The sequence below is a fragment of the Xiphophorus hellerii genome, chromosome 21, assembly GCF_003331165.1.
Source record: "Xiphophorus hellerii strain 12219 chromosome 21, Xiphophorus_hellerii-4.1, whole genome shotgun sequence".
Lineage (NCBI taxonomy): Eukaryota > Metazoa > Chordata > Actinopteri > Cyprinodontiformes > Poeciliidae > Xiphophorus > Xiphophorus hellerii.
The window spans coordinates 13,830,198-13,849,808 of record NC_045692.1 but is presented as its reverse complement, the minus strand read 5'-3'; the positions used below and the strand labels follow the sequence as shown (position 1 = coordinate 13,849,808).

The 19,611-nt window shown below is 42.5% G+C and overlaps 2 protein-coding genes across 4 annotated transcripts; one reads left to right on the top strand and one right to left on the bottom strand.

Moving 5' to 3' along the window:
- On the bottom strand, positions 1-3,113 carry si:ch211-140b10.6 (protein POLR1D). Of its 2 annotated transcripts, none has more exons than XM_032551639.1 (3): positions 2,957-3,113; positions 1,559-1,633; positions 1-618 (listed from the first exon to the last, which is right to left on the bottom strand). In XM_032551639.1, the coding sequence occupies exons 2-3, from the start codon at positions 1,573-1,575 to the stop codon at positions 261-263; spliced, it is 375 nt and encodes a 124-aa protein (XP_032407530.1). In that variant the 5' UTR covers positions 1,576-1,633; positions 2,957-3,113; the 3' UTR covers positions 1-260. The 2 variants fall into 2 exon arrangements, with proteins under 2 accessions (XP_032407530.1, XP_032407529.1); XM_032551638.1 differs by lacking the exon at positions 2,957-3,113 and adding an exon at positions 2,024-2,369.
- lnx2a (ligand of numb-protein X 2a) lies at positions 3,072-19,273 on the top strand. Of its 2 annotated transcripts, XM_032551635.1 has the most exons (11): positions 3,072-3,178; positions 6,324-6,880; positions 12,218-12,453; positions 12,529-12,666; positions 12,743-12,942; positions 14,333-14,755; positions 16,681-16,854; positions 16,996-17,173; positions 17,265-17,490; positions 17,688-17,846; positions 18,526-19,273. In XM_032551635.1, exons 2-11 carry the CDS (start codon positions 6,477-6,479, stop codon positions 18,659-18,661), a joined length of 2,274 nt encoding a protein of 757 aa, XP_032407526.1. In that variant the 5' UTR covers positions 3,072-3,178; positions 6,324-6,476; the 3' UTR covers positions 18,662-19,273. The 2 variants fall into 2 exon arrangements, with proteins under 2 accessions (XP_032407526.1, XP_032407527.1); XM_032551636.1 differs by lacking the exons at positions 3,072-3,178; positions 6,324-6,880 and adding an exon at positions 6,917-8,312.
- The last annotated feature ends 338 nt before the right edge of the window (positions 19,274-19,611 follow it).

The window sequence follows — 19,611 nt, the reverse complement described above, 5'->3', positions numbered from 1 at the left end:
TTTCCGGGGAGATGCCAACATAACGGCAGCTTGAGCTTTTATTAGGTCACATTTTAGTGAACAGGAACCAAAAAGGACAATAAATATACATTTATCTCACCAAAATCTTGAATAGAAAATAATCAGTAAAACACACTTTACTTTTTAAACCTAAATTATGTCTGATAAATTGCAACCTTCTACATCACACCACTTCTGAAAGCCTGAGATGGTTCTGAGTGTGGAGACCTGCCACCTCTCCACAGACAGAGCCAGTTCGTTTATGAAGTCTGTATCCGTCTGCTTCTGTCTCTGTTTCGTCCATCGTCATGTCTTTTGTCTCTGTGCCTGCGCTGCTGGTCCTTATCTCTGTCCAGCCTCTTATCTTGACTTGTGCGGCCGTCCCTTCGAGGAGGAGAAGGAGAGCGTTTGCGCTCTGTGCGCCCTCCGTTACTCCTGTGATCTGCGGGCGGCGATCTGCTGCGGTCACGCCGTCTGTCCGGGGACTCGCTCCTCATGCGTCCTCTCGTGTTGCTGGAGCGACTAGTTCTGGACACGTCGGAGCGGCGCTGCAGGTCTGTGGAGCGAAGCGTGTTGAGGAGAAAACGCTTGTTGGTGCCCTGCAGGGGGCATTTCAACCTGTTGGGGGAACACAGAGGGTCAATCCAGCCATCAGAACGTCACTCAGAGGAAGAGATTGACGTGACATAAAGGACTCGGATGATCATAACTCACATCAGCTATACAGCATGGCACCAGGGATAGACTTTGCTTTTAGATCATTTTGATACCCTGTGATTCGTTCTGCCTTTTGCTATGTTATAATCACAGACTCTTATACTATGTTACTGGGGTTTTTTTTACACTAACACAAACTATAAGATAATTTGAAAAAAGAAAGATAAAGATACTAAAACATTTTACAAGTAAAAATCTGAAAAGTGTGGCATGAACATGTCTTCAGCCCCCTTTACTTTAGATATGTTCAACCTATAATTTCGGTATAACCCTTTTTTTTTAATGAAGGCTTCAGAGGTTTGTTAGAAAACAAATAGCATCAGGGAGATCAAGGAACAGAAGACAGGTTTAAAGCCGTATTGGGATATAAAGTAGGGATGCACGATATATCAGCATGTATAACGGTATCGGCTGCCGTCACTTTTAACATATTGCTACTGGTCCTGATAAGTAAAACTGGGCAGATATCAACAACCAATGTTTATTTATATCTTACTAGGATTTGTGTATCAAAAGGGGAAAGTCACTGATGCAGTTCAGGATTATGGGGCGTTTAACTGAAGCAGAAGAAGGCAGTGCAGTTGATTTTATATGGCATCGAAGATGTAGGGAAATGAATAGTACGTATGATATTGTTAAATAACAGAAGTGTTAATATCTTATTGGCCCAAATTTCCATCCCTAATATAAAGCACTATCAACAAATAATAATTCTTCAATCTATTATTGTAGAATGCACAGCGTATGGCACAACAAGAAAACGAGCGACATGGCCGCCCACCTGTTGGTCGATGAGAAGAACATCAGAAATGCATTTAACACAACAAGAGTCCCAGCTCACCATCCTGCGGGGCCCATGGTCTCTGCTCTCAGCCGGGCTCTGTCAGTCTCCCTGAGGAGCTCCTCTACAGCGCGCCTGCATGGACAGATGGATCCACAGGAAAAAAGCGTAATGTGGAAATGGACAGGAAACTGAGCTCAAACCAGACGTAAACACTCAAGGTAGAGCCCAAGGGATGTGAAGAGGTGAGAGAAAACTGTAGAAGTGAATCATATGACAGCGGGCAGTGTCCCCGTTTAACCCGAGGTGCTGATCATGAGCTTCGCCGAATCAGCCGAGTTTTAATCACATGGTGCAGGCATCTTGAAGCAGGCTTGTCCATGGACGCATTTTTACAAACATTACACATAAAGAGAAGTGAATATGCTGCTAATGGACTGGAGGTACCGTTTGGAGGTGAAATAAACACGGACATTGTCCGTTTTACGTTGACTGGGGGGAAAAAACAGCGATTAAGTTACTCACTTTTCCAGATCGTTATCTTCTGCCATCACCTTCCGGCTTAAAACAATCAGTTACGAGCTGTTATACAAAGAGATACTTCATCTCTAAGTCAATATCTGTAGTGTTAATGTTGCATTCCCGTCTGTTTACTTCCCCGAGAGGGCCTCTCACCAAGGACCCTGTTCTTTTGGCAGCCCTGAAGAATGCCTGATTCGTGAGTTTCTGACTATATGAGTAATTTGGGGAGCTGCTGATGTTTTTCTGAATTGTTTGACATGTTAAATTTCTACTTTTGATGAATATTTAATCTTAATTAAAAGAAAACATTTGATTAGAAGTCATGCTTCATGTCCGTTTTATTTGATCTTTTATGCAAATTTCTCAAAAGCTCATCTATCTGAACTGTGCCCCCAAAATCCAGGAGTTGAAAAGGAGCATGGCAGATCAGAGAGCAGAGAAAGGAGGAGGAAGTTCAAAACATCACTGTTAATCATATTGGGTAAGGATCATGTCCTTGACTTCAACATCGTTTGCATTGCCTTTCTAACCATGCGGCGAGACAGAAATTGACAGAGGAGTACCATAAGCAAAAGAGGCATAAGAAACAATTGATGGGGTCCTCCAGGACATCTTACTGTAAAATATCAGATAGGCAGACAGACTGACAGACAAACAGACAGACAGGTAAAACCGCAGTAAAGGCAAAAATGACTATTTTTCTTTCTTTGAGTTCTTTTTCCGCTCCCTAAATGGATGGTGCCCTGGGCGAAGAGCCACAAGTCCCATATTAAAAACCACTGAAATGCATGAGAGAATCTTGAGAAAGAGATAAGCCGCCCTACAATGTTGCATGAATCTGAAAATTACATGCGTTGACATAAATAAATTATACTCAAGACAACCAAGGTTTTTAAAAGTAGATTTTTGTACAGGCAGAAAACAAGCCACCTCTACCTCAGCTGGCGCACTCATATCCCGCCCACTCCCACTTTGATTGACACAAGTAGGCGGAGCCAGCGTCAGCAAAGGCACGGGGGCGTTTTCGTGCGGGTTGCGGTCCGCTCGGTTGCGGCGAATGCGTGGTCGAGGTCCCGCCGCTGACAGTTGTCCGCCTCCCCCCCACCACCCCTGTTCGGGGCCCGAGCGCTCAGCGCGGAGGAGCCGCCGGCGAAAAAGGTAGCTATCATCCCTCACATCTGCATGCATGAGTGGTGTCAGTGTGTGGCTGGCTTTGCATTGGTACTGTCGCTTCTTCTGTCCTTCTGTCCTCTCTCTGCCGCTCCTGGAAGGAGGGTGGGATGGAGTCAGACAGATGGAGAGGGGTGGGTAATTTCAACATCGTTCCTGTCTAAACAATCGGAAATTATGACGCTGCAGTTTGTGCGTTGCCCAGAAAAAAATGAGGATAATGTCAGCGAGAGGGGGTAAACAAACAAACAGACAAAAAAAGGGGGGGATTGCAATTTCTAATTAAACCAGTGACAGTTTTTGTTATCATCAGTGCATGTCTGTCTCGTAGATGTGTGGAGAAAAAAAGCAGTCAGTTGCAACAGACCTTGCAGAACCTTGCAGAACAGCAGCAGGCCTCCTTCTTTTCATTTTTTTTTTCCAGGATGAGGGGTTTTGTCAAAATGTAGGCTAAACCGAAAGGACTCGAGTTTTGAGATCTGTGGCCTTAGACATCATGCCATGTTTGAATAAGTAACTCCTTTATGTATCACTGTGGGATTTGATTATGCCTTGTAAAAAACAGAACACAGCACAGGTGCAGTAATGTCACTTATTAACAGGTTTTTATAAAGGATTGCTGTAATGATTTACAATCTTCAGGTTTACTTCTAGGTTGCAACAGAGTCCTCCCCTGTTTAAAATAGATGTCGGTGTTTTCATAATTAGGACATCTGAAGTCTTTACTTATTGACACGGTTGGTTTCTCAGGGCCTGCTGCCTAAAAAAGACTCCTGTGCTTGACGTGTGCTTGTTTGCTTTTTGCTTGCATGCCTGCGTGTTTTGTGGTGATGTCACAGCTTTGTTATAGAAACAGAGAAGCCTTGTGTCTTCATGATTAATTCATGTCCAGCTGCGGGATGGGGACAGAAGCGTTCCAGTCACACATAAAGGAAGGAGACATACATGTAGGTAACTGCTGGGTACGGGTGTAGATTTAAAAGGGGGGGCAAAATGCAGCTAAAAAGGCAAATCAAACAGGAAGGGGGACGGGGAAGGGGCGTCTGATCACCCTGTGACAAGCTTTCGTGGGTGTAGTGGGGAGGAGTAGAGCATCCTGCTGGGAGAAGTGCATCTGCTGTGTGCCTCAGTCCCCTGCATCCTTCGCTGGCTTCCCTCTGAATGTCAAGCCCCAGTGAGCAGAACAGGATCCAGGTCGTCATGGAGACAGGAACAAAGGCAGGTAGTCACTGTGGCTTGGCCGGGCCAGCTGAGGGGAGAAGCACGCCCTCTGTCGTCAGCTGATGGCATCAGGCCCACACAGGAAGGGGAGTGGGTGGTGATGATGAGGTTTATATACAGTGGATCCTAAGTACACCCCTCCTGTCAAATTGTTTTTGTAAGGTAAATAAACGTGACTATCAAAATAAAAATAAATAAACTTTTTCCACCTTTAAAGTGATGCACATTCTGAATATGTGTATATATATATATATATATAAATTTGTTTATAATAAGTCATAAACAAATTTATTAGTGAAAATAAAACATCTGCAATAACACATTTCTGTGATTTAATTCAATTTAATTCATTCAATCTGCTTTGGGAAGAGTCTAGCATCCCACATCTAAATAATTGCCCACTCAGCTAATTCTCTATCAGACTTAGTTCTGGACTCCAAAAACGTAATTTTTCCTCTTATAAATTCATTTTTATTGATTTTGATGTTTGCTTGAACTCATTGTGTTGCTGAAAAATGAAATCCCACGGTTTTTTGTATGGCTATGTGGGCAGGTTTCCGGGGATGACGATAGAAGGTGCAGTGCACAATAGCAAAGAAAAATTTGTAACTAATTTCTCAGTTGTGCCTTGAAAAGGTTTTCTGTTGCTTTTATGCATGCAGTTAACGGGTTGAGAAGGCATTTACTGGTTAGTACTGAGGATTAGGAGACTAGCCTATGTGCTTTGGAATGAGGGGTATATCGATAGTAGAACCACCACTGAGCAGGCATCTGCAGGTTTTGGATCCGAAATGACCAGAATTTGGAACTATTCATAATTTCATCAACCTACTACCACCATGCCTTGTGTTCCTTTGGTGATCTTTACTGTTATTTATACACTAAACATGCCTTTGGGTTGTGTGCTTTTGTTTATTCGGACAATAACACTTTCTCTCACAAAAACATTTGAAGATTGTAGCTGCCTGGTGTCATTGGAAGAAAAGAGTATTCTGCAACGCTATTCCTTAATCAGGATATATGGAAAATGGTATAGTTACAAAAATTCCTACAACATAGCTTTATTTCAGATTAATTAGACTCAGAATAGATGCTGATATTAAATCAAAAGTTGCTTTAACAAATAATTTGTCTACATTAATGCAACCAGGTTGGTGTGCCTTTATTTATCTTTTTGGATTTTTGCACCTAACATATATTTTTTGTTTAATTGTACAACAACAAATATGTAACGTTGAAGGTAGAAAAAGTTTTGAGATTATTTATTATAGTGTAATTCTTTTTACGTTTGAACAGGGTTGTGTAAACTATTGAGAGGCAGTGGAGAGCTGCTGTAGATCTAAGTAGACTCTCCCCTTTAGCTTCAGGGACCCCAAAGCTCAGCTTAGTGCTTTATTTCAAGATCTTGCTTAAGGCATGTCCTTAGTGCCTGCACTGAGCATGGAGTGTGTATAAATCCACCCTGTCATTTTCCTTTGTTCTCCCCTCGCAGCATTTGCAGCCTCCGTCCCTCCCTCCTGTTTGTTGGTTGCTTTGTGTCTGTTTACACATCCCGTTGATCTCTTTCACCGTTCTTCAAATCTCTTTCTCTGCCTCCGCTGCTCCCTACCTCCTGCTGACTTTGCCTCTGCTTTTCTCAATCCCACTTTCTCTGATCTGAGTCCTCTCTCTGCCTCAATCCCATATAATTCCCTCTCTGTGGAATTGGAAGATTGGAGCAAAAGAGAGATTATACCGTCAGATTAGCGAACAGGAGCCGCAATACATAATCTCGGCAGGCTCTCACGCACGCACTTAGCGCAAACACGTGCACAAGGCATTTGCCACATGAATAATTTCGCCAGCGTATAATGAGACACTCGTTTTCCTGAAACAGCTGTTGAACATTCCTGCTGTGCCCTTTGACCTGCAGGGCTATGTGCCATCAGCCACTGGAGGGCTTCTGTCCTCTCTGCAACCTATTCAACGTTTGAGGCCTATGGGATAGGAGTGTGCGCCCCTTCCCATCCCTGCAGCCCAACTGGAGTCATTTGTGCCAAAGCTGAGCTGCGCTGAAGGAGAAGCGATGGGCAGCCCCGGCTGCGACGTAGACGTAGTCAAGCCCTCGGAGCCGCCCCTGGAGGCCGCGTGTCCAGAGTGTGGCCAGATCCACCGCAGCTGGGAGAACCACCTTTATAATTACCGCCTGGAGGTGGACGACGACCTTGTGTGCCACATCTGCCTGCAGCCGCTGGTGCAGCCCCTCGACACACCGTGCGGACACACCTTCTGCGCCCGCTGCCTGCGCAGCTTCCTCCAGGAAAGGGATTTCTGCCCTCTGGACAGGACAAGGCTGCAGCTGCAGGCATGCCGCAGATCCAGCATCCTAGTGCACAAGCTGCTAGACAAGCTGTCTGTGACCTGCCCTTTGAGTCCCGTCTGCTCCCTCAGCATGCCTCGATGTGACCTGGAGGCGCACCTCAAGCACAGGTAATAAAGCTGATGTAATTAACTTATAAATCAAGTGATGGATTGATTCAAGCTGTGTACACATAGGTCAGACATTATGTGCGCCTGTCAATTGGTATTTCATAAACAATTTAGAGATAAGGAGACTTCTGTTTTATGGCAGTTTTTAAGGTATCTACAAAAGACTTTACTATTTTGGCAGTTAAGTGCTTGCTAAGCGCTGACAGTGGAGATACTATAATTATAATTTCTTTTGATTAGCCCCGGCTAAAAAACTATCAATAGAAGTATTTTGTTTTATCCTCTGGGATCATGATGACCCTGCCCTGAATTTACTACCTCACACAGGTTAAACAAAGCCCTCTATGCAATAATTTACCCTCATTAGGTCAGCCACCTAATGAGGGTAAATTAGGTGTACATCAAGAAGCAGTCCTTGGTCCCAAAACTATTCACTATCTATTTGAATGCATTTCTTTTGGATAATCTCTTCACTACTATGATAATAATTTCCTTTTCTATGCAGATGGTATTCAACTACATGTGCTAAAAAAAAACAACTACGTCCCAGACGCCTCAGTGATCCTACAGCTTCTTTTTCTGATACGTTGGTCAATCTGGGATTTTTTTCGAATACAGTGATGATTAGTCATGCTCAGATTCTTGCACATAGAGATCATTGTGTGCGGGGCTCCCCACAAGGACCCCAGCAGCGGAAAGGCGCATACATCTCCAAACTCCGCATTGGATGTTTGCTTGGAGACTGGAGGAAGCTGTGAATTCATCTGGTTGCAGATCAAGCTGCTGATAAGCAGTTGAAAATACTGACAGTATTTGCTTCTCTGCAGCAAAGCAAAGCTAAAACTGGTTCAGAAACCTCCCACATATACTTAGGAAAAAGATGGAGATTGTGAGGAATCTTTCTAGTGCAGGTCTGACACATTCAGTGGTCGTGTTGCAGTAGGATGGCTTAGAAAGCGGTATGGAAGATTTGATTAGGTTATTATACTGGCACTCGACTCGACATACCGAAATACCTCATCCTGTCTTGTGAAAGCTCATTGTTGATGTCGAAATAAAACTCGTCTAGCAATAAAAGAAAAAATTAAATAATGATTTTACTGTTGCAAACTGCCTGCCTGAACTATTCACTCTTCATTGTCTTTTTTTTTTTTTTACCAGTATCTAAGAATCAGATAGATTTACCCACGTTACCTTTAACCTCTACACACTTTGGCTGTCGGCCTATTTGGACCAGGTGCTGTCAGAACCCAGAAGGGATTATTGAGCTGTGGGTCATGTGATGGAGGATTAGTGGTTCCCTACCGCAGTCATAGGTTGGCTGGCCAGCAGGTTCATGTTCTCATTTCACAACTATGCTGGGCAACTTCAACACCAGAGATCTTTTCAACCACTTCTTCTGTGAAACGGCCAAGGGCAACCCAGGCCTGTGGTGAGTGGGACACGGTGGGACGTGATGGCAGTTCTGGGGATATAACAGAATCTATTTCTTACTGGTGTCCACTTGAGTTTACTCTCTTTTTTTGTACTTGGTTTGACTGTTTTGATTGATTTGATCCATTTCTCTATAGGACACAGGTTGGTATGTGTTTGCCAATTTCCTTAATCCATCTAGTTTGCTGTAGGATATCCAGCTGTGAAAATAGGTAATGTAATTTATGCAAATGTGTAGATATCATATTAACATATAAAGATCTTTATTTAAGGATAAGAGTAGACTTGATCAATGGTGTTACCTCTTGCTGTATGCATGAGTGTTTGACACTGGATTACCACTGGCTATCCACTGCCAGCCTAACACCACACTGAAGTTGAGGATATGTTCCTTAAGAAGCTTAGCATGCTGTCTATACCAGTATGATAGAAGTGGCTGTGAGACAGGTGCTTTAATAGGAGAGCTGTTGATTTTTCTTTTAACTAAGACTGTGCCCTCTTGTGCCGTCTCCTGTATTCAGAAACTAGCATTGCCTGCATTTCTCAGGTGTGACTTTGAAACACTCTTCCAAAGAAACTGCCTTCAGATTTTAAGTATTCTGATCTTTAATGTTCTAGTTTGGTGACTGAATTGGTCATTTCAACAGCTGAACTTTCTTTCCCAGAGACCAAAAGAGGGTTTCCTTGGGATCATTGTCATGCTCAAAGTTCCACTCTCATTTCATCTTTAGATTCTAGTTAAGAATATCTCAGTAAATATGCAAATTCGTCATCCCTTCAGTTACACGGTCATCGTCACATCATGATGTTCACACCTTCAAAACTCACTTTTAGTGTGGCTTTTTTTTTTTTTTTGGTGATGTCCAGTGACATTGAAATATTTTAACTTTGGTCACATTTGGCCAGATCATACTCCTCCTGCTTGTCCAATATTCTCCAGCAAGCATTAAACAAACTTCAATTTGTTTTCTTCATTAGTGGAGTCTTGTGCTGTGAGTGTGTAATGTGGAATTTGAGTGCATTACTTCTTGTTTCTCTTACTTTTTGACTCCTCAGACAGAGGAGCAACTATTTGTTTTATGGGGAAATTATGTTAGTTCCACTTCTGGATTATGGCTTCAACTGTGGTCAATGGAATATTGAGAAGTTCAGAAAAGATTGCCTCTTCAGTATGTTTCGTAACAATAAGGTTGCAGACCATCAATTAGGACTAATGCCATTCTGCCCTGATTGCTTTCCAAATATTGATAGAACTAATTTTCCTAGGGTTTTTTTTCCTGTGGTTTATAAAGCCCCTTTTTGATTATGTATTCAATAACTATTTGCTGTATCATTCTCAATTAACACATTCACCCTAATCATGGATCAATTCCTATTTGGGCTGTTACCAACACCTGGTGAGAATTTTATACATTTATCAAAAAAGCCGATGTGTTCGATACTTATTTTCCCTGTTGCATGTTGAGATGTCAAGAAGGGATGATGTAAGACAGATCAAATGAGTTTAACAAGCTGACATTTTTAAGTAAAGATTACTCTCTGGCCCCACGTGGGTTCCACACACGCTTACCCTGCTGCCGTAAGAAGCTAATCGGAGCAAAGGGTCTACAGTCCACATGTGACATTGAGAGTCAATGTTGTTTATGTTGCGGATTAGAATACAGAATAACACGGTAGAAGATCTGCCAAAATGCAATGTTTTATTTGTGTTCAAGGTGGGCTTGTTTGTTATTGGTACCAAAAAAGTGTCTTCTTTAAGGTTTTCTTGATTATTGTCTGACTAATGCATCTTTTGATTGAAAACAGAGACCCAGTACTTTTTCCTACTGTCCTTGCACAAAGTTTCTTTGAATGTTTCTCAGCAGACCTTTGTTATGTTGCATCACCCACCTGTATACTGCTTGAAGGAAAGACTGCAGGGTCAAACAAGGATGTGAACAGTCTAATCCTTTGAGTCTATTTGTTGCTGTGTATTTTTAAAGAAGGGTCTCTCCTTACATTAGCAGCTTTGATCTTTTCATATCCATCCTTTTCAAGCACATAAAGCAGGTGTCTGCATATCAGGGACTGATGCAGTTTGACAGTTTTTATTTATTATTGCAATAATAATATTGAATAAAAATTTATTGTATTTCTGTCCTCTTTCTGCTTCTTTTTTGTCATCAAGAAGTTTCTACCAGCTTGCCACAAACTTTGACATCTCACTGTACATCACAAGCAGTGAGTCATGTTTTTGCAAACAGCGTGTGAATGCATCACACTTTAAATATTACTGTACCAAATATTGCATCCAGAGAGTCCTTTGATATTGCACATGCTGATATTATGATGACAACTGTGATTCCATGTGAGAGCTCTAGGCCAGAGCCATTTTTAAATGTGCCCATGTGTGTCCCAGGGTTTATTTAGCATTCCTATTTAAAGTGAACAACCGTTGAATGTGATTGAACTTTATTAGGATGAACATTTACAGCTTTTCTAAAGTAAAAAAACTGCACAATCTGTTAGTGAAAATTTCTCTAATTCCCCATCAATGTGAATTTAAGGCCACATTTCTGCAGGAACTTTTTCCAGGAAAGGTGGTTTTCTGGGACCATTATCAATACCCTTTTTTAATTTTATTATTATTATGCATGATTATTTTTAAGTTTCCTTGTGCTTTCCTCCACAAGGAATTTTGATTCCAATTCAGATTCTTTTATTGCATTTACCAGTATAAAAACACAGAGAGACGCTGGTAGGGAGGTAGTGCTTTTTATTTTTGGGTGGATATTTGGTGGTAAAGTTCTTCTAAGCATATCAAATTGTTGTTGTCTTTATTTTCAACACAACAGTTTATTCATATTTGGGTTTTAAACCAATTATGTTAAATTACACTCTGACTTGGAAGCGATTATAATTCAGTTTCACTGTGTAAATGCTGTGAGTTGTTTACAAATTTATGGCTAGAATACTAAGTTTGACCACAGCTGTCACTTCTCTTCAGGATAGCCCAGCATGGAAGGTTGTTTTGAAATATCTTTCAAATTTGTTTGAGCTACGCCATTTTTCTTAAATTTGTTGTGATTATATAAGTGGTGTGTATATAAGTTACACACCACTGTTGCCAGAATTATCAAAAATAGTTTTATCTTGCTCCCATCTTGCAGTTGAAGTTAAAAGAGTATCTGAGGTAAAGTTCAGAAGAATGGACATGTATTATGAACTGTATTGTCTAGAAAACATTAACTCATAAAGAAATAGTCAGTGTAATGGAGATTTTGCATAAAATTTTCAAGGATAAAATATATCATATTTTGAAAATGCTGTAAACATTTGAAAATGCAGTAAACATTCCCCTTTTCACATCTGACCAAAACCATTACAAAGAAAACATTATGAATCAACCAGAACATGAACAGACGATTGAAGCAAACCATTTGGCATTTCAAAAAACAACCCACACTATGGTCACCATGAAGCTGATATTTGCAGAGAGAAAGCATCCATAACTCCAAATTGTGCAGAACCTATTTCAGGAAAGTAGCAGAAAAAAATGTATGCTGGTTAGAATGCGTCATAGTAATGCTTGTCTTCACTCTGAAATAGGTCCAGAAGGGTAAAGAGACTCTCAATATCTTATGAAGGGGTATGCTTAAGAATATTGTAACTGTTTTCACCTTTCAGCATAGAAACTGATGCAGAATTCAACATCAATTTGTTGGGAAAGGGTTTCTCAGTCTATGCTTTACTTCTCTTTAATTCAGATCCATGCAGTTTTACTTAAATGGTGTCAAATTACAACAAGTCCCAAACAACCTAACAAGTAAAATAAGTCCAACTCATAACCAGTTATATAGTTGTCAAAAATCTGTTACAAATAGAGGAATCTGATGGCGTAACAGACCTGTTTCTTGGTGAAAGGTGTCCTGGGACTCGGTGTCAGCAGACAACTGTGGACGGGCCACGATGTGAGAGCGGCGATGAGCGAGCCATGGTGACCACCCCTCCCATGTCGCCTCACTCCCCGCAGACAGACCTGAGAGAACGCTCGCCTTCGCCGCACTCTGGCCCCACCACCGCCTGCAGCAATGGATCTGCATGGACCGATGACGCCGGCCTCGACAACCCTGCATTTGAAGAAAGCAATGAAGAAGACAGTGAGCTCATCCTCCAGGCTTCCTCTGAGTGAAGGAAAATGATAAGCTAAGACTTTATGTTCTGCCTGTTCCCAGGTGTGCTGGGGTTGGAGTGTGTGGTCCCTAGGGTGAAGCGGCCCCTCAGTAACCCCTGCATCCATCTCCTCCGCTCTGTCAGCTCCACCTCCTCTGGCTGGGATTGCCCTGAGTCTCCACCTCTGTCTGCAGAGGAAGGTATGTCATCCTTCATTTCTCTGAGCATGCTTGGCTCTAGTGAAAGTGACCTACAGCTGTTTGGTTTGTCTTTTAGGGTGCGTGAAGTTACCCTCCCTTCCCGAAGGAGAGATAACAACCATAGAGGTCCACAGAGCCAACCCGTACGTTGAGCTGGGAATCAGCATCGTTGGCGGAAATGAGACGCCTCTCATCAACATAGTGATTCAGGAGGTGTACCGAGACGGGGTCATTGCACGAGACGGGAGACTGCTGGCTGGAGATCAGATACTGCAGGTGAGGGATCAGCTTCTGTTTATCGTGTATAAAACATTCACTTTTTCTATTTAAATAAAACCTTCCAGGTATTCCTTTTGCAGCTCACAAGATTCCCTTGTTGAAATGGCCCAATCAAAGTAAAGACCTTAAAGCAATTGAGAACCTGTGGCAAAGTTTACCCCAAAAGACTTGCAGCCATTGAAGAGGAGGCATAATTCATCTCAGTTACTGGTTCATACAGACATATCTGTCCGGGGTTAAAAACTTATCTAATTGATAGGTTTTTTTTAGAAAATGTTGCAGCTTATATCTCACTTAAACTCAGAGATAAGTTAACTTCAGATACTGGCTGGGATTTTAAAGAGGCAGTATCATGTAGTTTGTAGGCACATAGTTCCATTTTATTGAACAATAAAGTAACTGTGTTACATTCAGCTGTCAATAAAATTGCGCCTCTGTCTCTTTAAGAAGCTTTTGCTCTGACACTCCGCCTTCAGCACGTCGTCACAACAATCCTCCTCCATGATGCCATTTACAACGTTTCTAGGAGTGCTGCACTAAGATGTAGTTTGTGTGATAAGCTCAGCAGAGGCATGATTCAATCAGGTGTTTGCTAACTGCTGCTGCCGCTAGTCTGGAGGAGCTGACAGCTCCATACAGCTCCAAGGAGGAGTTGTGTATAAATAATCAGCGCTTTGTGAGAGCAAGCATTTAGGCACACTGGATGACTGCCAGGGGAGATTAAAGGATTTTTCAAATATGCATGAAAGAATCAAGGCAACAAGTCTGTTTTTGATGAGGGATTACTATCATAACAAGACATAAATCTAAAACAATAACTTTAAACAATAATTTTAAGAAAAATATCATTCTGGGTCTAAACAACAAATACAAGTCAAAAAAAAGTTTAACAGCTTAAAGAATATATTCATTGTTTAGGACAGTGGTTCCCAAAGTGTGGGCCGCGCCCCCTAGGGGGGTGCAGTGCCATTGCAGGGGGGGACGGGAAGCGGTATGGATGACTGAAAAAAAAAAATTGTTGCACAAAAGTGTTTCACTGTAAAGATGGTTTGTAGTTTGTTTTGTTGCAACCTGAAGTGTGAAATAAACTTCAGTGGAGTTTGAAAACAAAATATGTGTATAGGTTTATGACTGCTTGAACAACGTGTGTGCCCAGTTGATTTTTTTTTCTTTTTTGGGGAGGGATTTTATTGTAATCCATAGGGGGGTCCAGAAAATCTTTGGGAACCACTGGGAGGAGGGCTCCCAAAGGGGGGCAGAAGAAAATCTTTGGGAACCACTGGTTTAGGAGCAGGAAAAAACGATTGAATATTGATCATTAATTTCTATTGAGAATAAAAATGTATTTACATTAATGCACATCTGCTTTGATGAATTTGTTTCCAAGGTGAACAACGTGGACATCAGTAACGTCCCACACAGCTTTGCCCGCACCACCCTGGCGCGCCCCTGCACCACCCTGCAGCTGACCGTGCTGAGGGAGCGCCGCTGTGCCTCCAGGGCTCCTCCCTCCTCCTCGTCTTCGTCCTCCACCACCCCGGCTGTGCCCCACGCCCCCTGCTCCACGCCCGAGGGTGCCCCCTCCAGCCCCGCCACCCTAAGAATCACGCTTCACAAGCGAGACTCCACAGAGCAGCTCGGCATAAAGCTGGTCCGTCGAACGGACGAATCAGGGGTGTTTGTGTTGGACCTCTTGGAAGGAGGCCTGGCCGCGAAGGATGGCAGACTGCGGAGCAACGACAGAGTTCTGGCTGTCAACGATCAGGACCTTTGCCATGGCACGCCTGAACAGGCGGCTCAGATCATACAGGTGTGGATGCAGGTTGTTGTGATGGTTAGATTATTTAGGTATCATCAGAAGAGGAGTAGATTCACAGTACTGTGCAAAAGTCTTATGCTTCCTTGAACAGGTTAGAATAGATCTATGGGTTATGCAAAACATATTCATTACATTTTGCTCACAAAATCATTCTTAGATAATGAGATTTTAGTCTGTTCAGTTCTGCCGATTTTGAGCTTCTTTCAGAATGAGTTGTTTTAGGGCCTCTTCTCTCTTTAAATCCAAATAGCTGCTGCTAGCCAACCAACTCAATGTTGACACTCTCATGTGAAAATGGCTGCAAACAGATGCACAATTATACAATCGTATATCTTTGTGTGACCCGGCAGGGGGTTCTTTTTAAAACAAGATGCACCGGAACACAGAATAGTTCACAATATTTTATTTAAACAATTTCATTTAAAACATTTCTTTTTAAAAGCAAGGCTTCGGGCCCACTACTCTGTCCCTGGAAATGAAAAGGGATCATGTGAAATAAAAGTGACAACTTGAATTATTCAAAAAAAATAGAACAAACAAAACATGTAATGCCAAAGAAAACAAATTAGTAAATCAAAACAAAAAAGCAAACTCATTAGTAAGTTCAATAATAAGCAAACAAACTGTAAAAGGAAAAACACAAACACTTTAAACGGTGGAACAAATCGTCGTCGTCCAATTTCAGTGCCCTTCAAATGGGCCAGAGGAGTCCTGCCCCGCTCGCTCAGCCTGTCCAATCAGCAACAGGTTGCCTTCAGAGCGGCCCAAACAAGCAACAAGACAAGACAGCAGAGCGTCCAAGCGCTGCAACTCCAAACAATCCTAAACCAAAAAAACGCATTAGAAAACCCGTGGATTCAGGTAAAGTAAATTAAAATCTAAACAGGTAGCTTACCCAGCAGTAGTAGCACAGCCGACCCAGGGAGAGAGCGGATCAGCAAGCGAGGGCTAGATGGAAGCCGCACGCCGCAACAACCTCCAGCTGCAGCCGCTAACGCCAGCCGAGCAACGCTGCAGAAACGCACGGCAGGTATAGCACCAAAACCTAACCACAATCCCAGCCAGATGGTACAAAATGGCACTTACAATTCAGATGAGCGGATCAAGCACACCAGCCACTTGGGCAGCCGTCATGTAGTAGAGGAAACAAAGACACACACCTCGCAGCGGCCTGCTCAGCTATAAAGCTATTTGCCCCGCCCACCAATCAACTGCACGCTACTTGATACACCTGGTGCACATAGTTGGGAGGGTGGAACACCATCCCACCACATTCGAAAAGCAGAAGAAGAGCATTCTGCACAACGAACAAGAATGTAGGAAGTGATTCCTGGATAGTAAGTCAACAACAAAATACTTGTTTTCCAGCAGCCATTGTACAGCGAGTACAGTGGTAAAACCAGCTGACCAAATGTACTTGAACTGTTAGGTGATGGGCTGTCCTTGTCTGGAGTTGCTAGGTAACGGCACAGTGTGACTCAACAATCGAGAGGTTTTTGAAATGGCTTATTATCCAAATACACACAAAAAAATAACTTCTTACTAAAAGGAGCTGGATGGTGTTTTTTAAGCGCTTGGGCTATTTTAGAAGCAGCTGAGACCCAAATGGAAGTATAAAAATGTGCAAAAACTAAGTTTTGCAAAATAAATCATAGGTAAAATAAATACTAAATAAATAAATCATCAAAATAAATCATTTCTATATATATTTAAATAAAACACACTTTCTATTCAAATATTGTAAAGCAACTAGTAGTATTTTTCTATAAAATCAGTCACACTCACATTAGATACAATTTGTCACCATTTATTCTGTAAGTTGCAGTTTAGTCAAGATACTAATGTAGAAAAAGTTTTGTTTCAAACAAAGTTCAGATGTATGAAGGGATTGAAACCCCATCTCTGTGCTTCTGCAGGCAAGCGGAGAGAGAGTCCACCTCCTGATCGGTCGACCCAACAAACCAACTCCACCCCCACCGCCAAAATCAAGCTCAACCAGAGACCTGTACTGCCTTGATCACTTCCTGCCAAATCACAGCTCTACTCCAAGCCCTGTGCCCGTACACCTGTCCCGCACTAGCACTCACAGAGTAAGGTTTTGTGTATGTGTGTGCAAGAGTTTTCCCATCTGCATGCTACATAAATGTATTTTTAGCTTGGAGTCTTCAGAGAAGGATGTGTCTTAGGATGAACTGGAAACATTCGAGTCTGTGATTTCTGATGTCTCCCAGGATCTGTCCCAGTGTGTGACATGTAAGGAGAAACACATCACTGTGAAGAAGGAACCCCTCGAGTCCCTGGGGATGACCGTGGCAGGAGGCCGGGGCAGCAAGAGCGGGGAGCTGCCGATCTTTGTGACAAGCGTTCAGCCACATGGCTGCTTGTCCCGGGATGGACGAATCAAAAGAGGTGCACCCTCGTTTTCAGCGGCCAGGAGTCAGGACACCTGAGCGTTACCTGAAAAACTTTTCTTTCTTTTTTTTTGCTTCCTTCCCATCAGGTGATATCCTGCTAAGCATCAACGGTCAGGACCTGACATACCTGAGCCACAGCGAGGCTGTCGGGACGTTGAAGGCCAGCGCTGCTTCGCCCTCGGTGCAGCTGAGAGTGCTAGAGGTCAGCATGGTGGAGGAGCACGACCATGACGAGTTGCTGCCTCATGGCCACGACAGCGACTTCGATGCAAACTGGTCTCCCTCGTGGGTCATGTGGCTGGGCCTGCCTAGGTGAGAAAGACTGGCTCAACCTCTGCTTGTTGATGTTTATCACGTAAACTGCTAATAGAATACATTCAGGTTTGTTGTTGTAACAAATGTGGAAAAAGTACCAGGATCCTTTTAACTCTCAACTTTAAAGTATTGCAGCATTTCAAGTGTGAGTAGATGACTTTATTCTACATGTCTCCACTTTTCTCTTCTTGCAGCTACCTGCACAGTAGCCATGAGATCGTGTTGCGGAGGAGCCATCCCGGGAGCTGGGGCTTCAGCATCGTTGGGGGCTACGAGGAAAGCCATGGCAACCAGGCATTTTTCATCAAAACTATCGTCCTTGGCACGCCTGCATACTACGATGGCCGCCTTAAGTGAGCAATCAGTGATTATTACCCAATGGTTACATAGTTTCCCAGAACCTATAAGTTACTTTCAGGAACTTGCAAATTACTTTCCAAAGCATATTGTGTACTTATTGTGTAGTTTCTGGAAATTATAGCATATTTTCCTGAAACTCTCATGGAATGCACAGGTTACTTTCTTGATACTTACAAGGTTATTTCCCCAAAAAATATTTTGTATTTTCCACAAATTTAACTAGTAAGATCCATAAAAGTTTCAGGAAAGTTGCATATTTCTGTTATTTTGAGACTATTTTCAATTATTATTATGATAATGGAATATGTTTTCCCTCTCAAAGACCTTAATTTTGTGAAGAACATGTTACACTGAAACTGGAAGATATTTTTAAAAATCACAACCAAAAACAATATAAATAAAACCCACTTACAACTGAAACCATAAATAAAAAAAATATCTCTACACTAATTGATGATCAGAATGGGAATTATTCAACTAATTGTAATTTATCTTGAGATTACTTAATGCGACAGGCTTAGCTGAACGAAGACGCATTTTTATTTTGTAGCATTATGGCAAAAATAATGTGGCAAAATTTCTTTACCTTCTTCTTATGGTGAAGAAGGTAAAGAAAAAGCTCTGTTAAAAAACTGCAGTGTAAAGTCCACTTCTCGAACTCTGTTGCTCTAGGTGTGGAGACATGATAGTCGCAGTAAACGGCCTGTCCACAGCAGGAATGAGCCACTCAGCTCTGGTGCCGATGTTAAAGGAGCAGCGCAGCCGGGTGGCGCTGACCGTGGTCTCCTGGCCCGGCAGCCTGGTGTAACCAGGACAAAAGTCAACGGGCTTCACCCAGAATGTTCTAAATCGGGAGCAACCTCGGCCAAAGTGAACTACTGTACATCGCTCCATACCGGGCTTAATCCAGGACCAAACACACCCAGGACTGTTGTAGACCCAGCAGGACCAAGCGAGGCGGGGGGACCGATCCAGATTGTGCCACGTCACTCGACAGACTGCACTCCTAAACAGACTGCTGTGTTTCATATGGTCATGTTGTCTTCACTCCCGCAGGGAGAGCCGTGCTGCAACTGTTAACATGCAGTCTGTGCTGTATTCACCTCACTGAGCAGTGGTAGAACCTCAGGGTTTTATTCAGGTGGAGGCATCGTGGCAAGTCCGAAATGTTTCAGATGAACGTGATCTGATCCTCTGCCATCCTAGATGAAAAGAAATGAAATAAAAAAAACACAAATCCCCTTCATCAGGTTGCTCTGCTGCATCAGCGATGTTTCCATCTGAATGAGCCCAAGGCCTTATTAGAAACCTGCCGCATCCTGAGGGAGGTCAGCCCTCAGGTATCATCACCATACAACCAGCTGACCTTTTATACATGTGTGAATGTGTGTTTTGTTTAATAAACATTTCCTTTTAAGGATTAGCGTCTCCATATCCTTGATTCTGTTGAAAGGCTCTTCAAAGAAATTACTGCCACAAATGGTTCAACTCACCAAATGTTAAATAGCAGAGCTTTGACGCATTTTTGATCAATTGGTCACTTCACACCAAAATTTCACTGCAATTTTTAATCTGACTGAACACAAAATAGTTCAATTTTATTTCTGAAGCACCTTTTATATTAGATTCAAAGGCAGAACAATTAAGACAGAATAATAATGTTTCTTAAAGTACATGCCACATGTGGACAATGGAAGGGTCTTCTAAAGCCTTACAGCCACTGCTTGAAAAACCCGGTCTCCACAGGCTTTAAAACAG

What these genes read in the sequence shown, in the direction of transcription:
- lnx2a (XM_032551635.1), top strand. Translation starts at nt 6,477, where the DNA reads ATGGGCAGCCCCGGCTGCGACGTAGACGTAGTCAAGCCCTCGGAGCCG. An exon ending in ACCTCTGTCTGCAGAGGAAG is followed by an intron (nt 12,667 to 12,742) that starts GTATGTCATCCT and finishes TTTGTCTTTTAG; the next exon opens with GGTGCGTGAAGTTACCCTCC. An exon ending in ATGTGGCTGGGCCTGCCTAG is followed by an intron (nt 17,491 to 17,687) that starts GTGAGAAAGACT and finishes CTCTTCTTGCAG; the next exon opens with CTACCTGCACAGTAGCCATG.
- si:ch211-140b10.6 (XM_032551638.1), bottom strand. Translation starts at nt 2,049, where the DNA reads ATGGCAGAAGATAACGATCTGGAAAA. An exon ending in GAAGATAACGATCTGGAAAA is followed by an intron (nt 1,634 to 2,023) that starts GTGAGTAACTTA and finishes CTGTCCATGCAG; the next exon opens with GCGCGCTGTAGAGGAGCTCC. An exon ending in ACCATGGGCCCCGCAGGATG is followed by an intron (nt 619 to 1,558) that starts GTGAGCTGGGAC and finishes TTCCCCCAACAG; the next exon opens with GTTGAAATGCCCCCTGCAGG.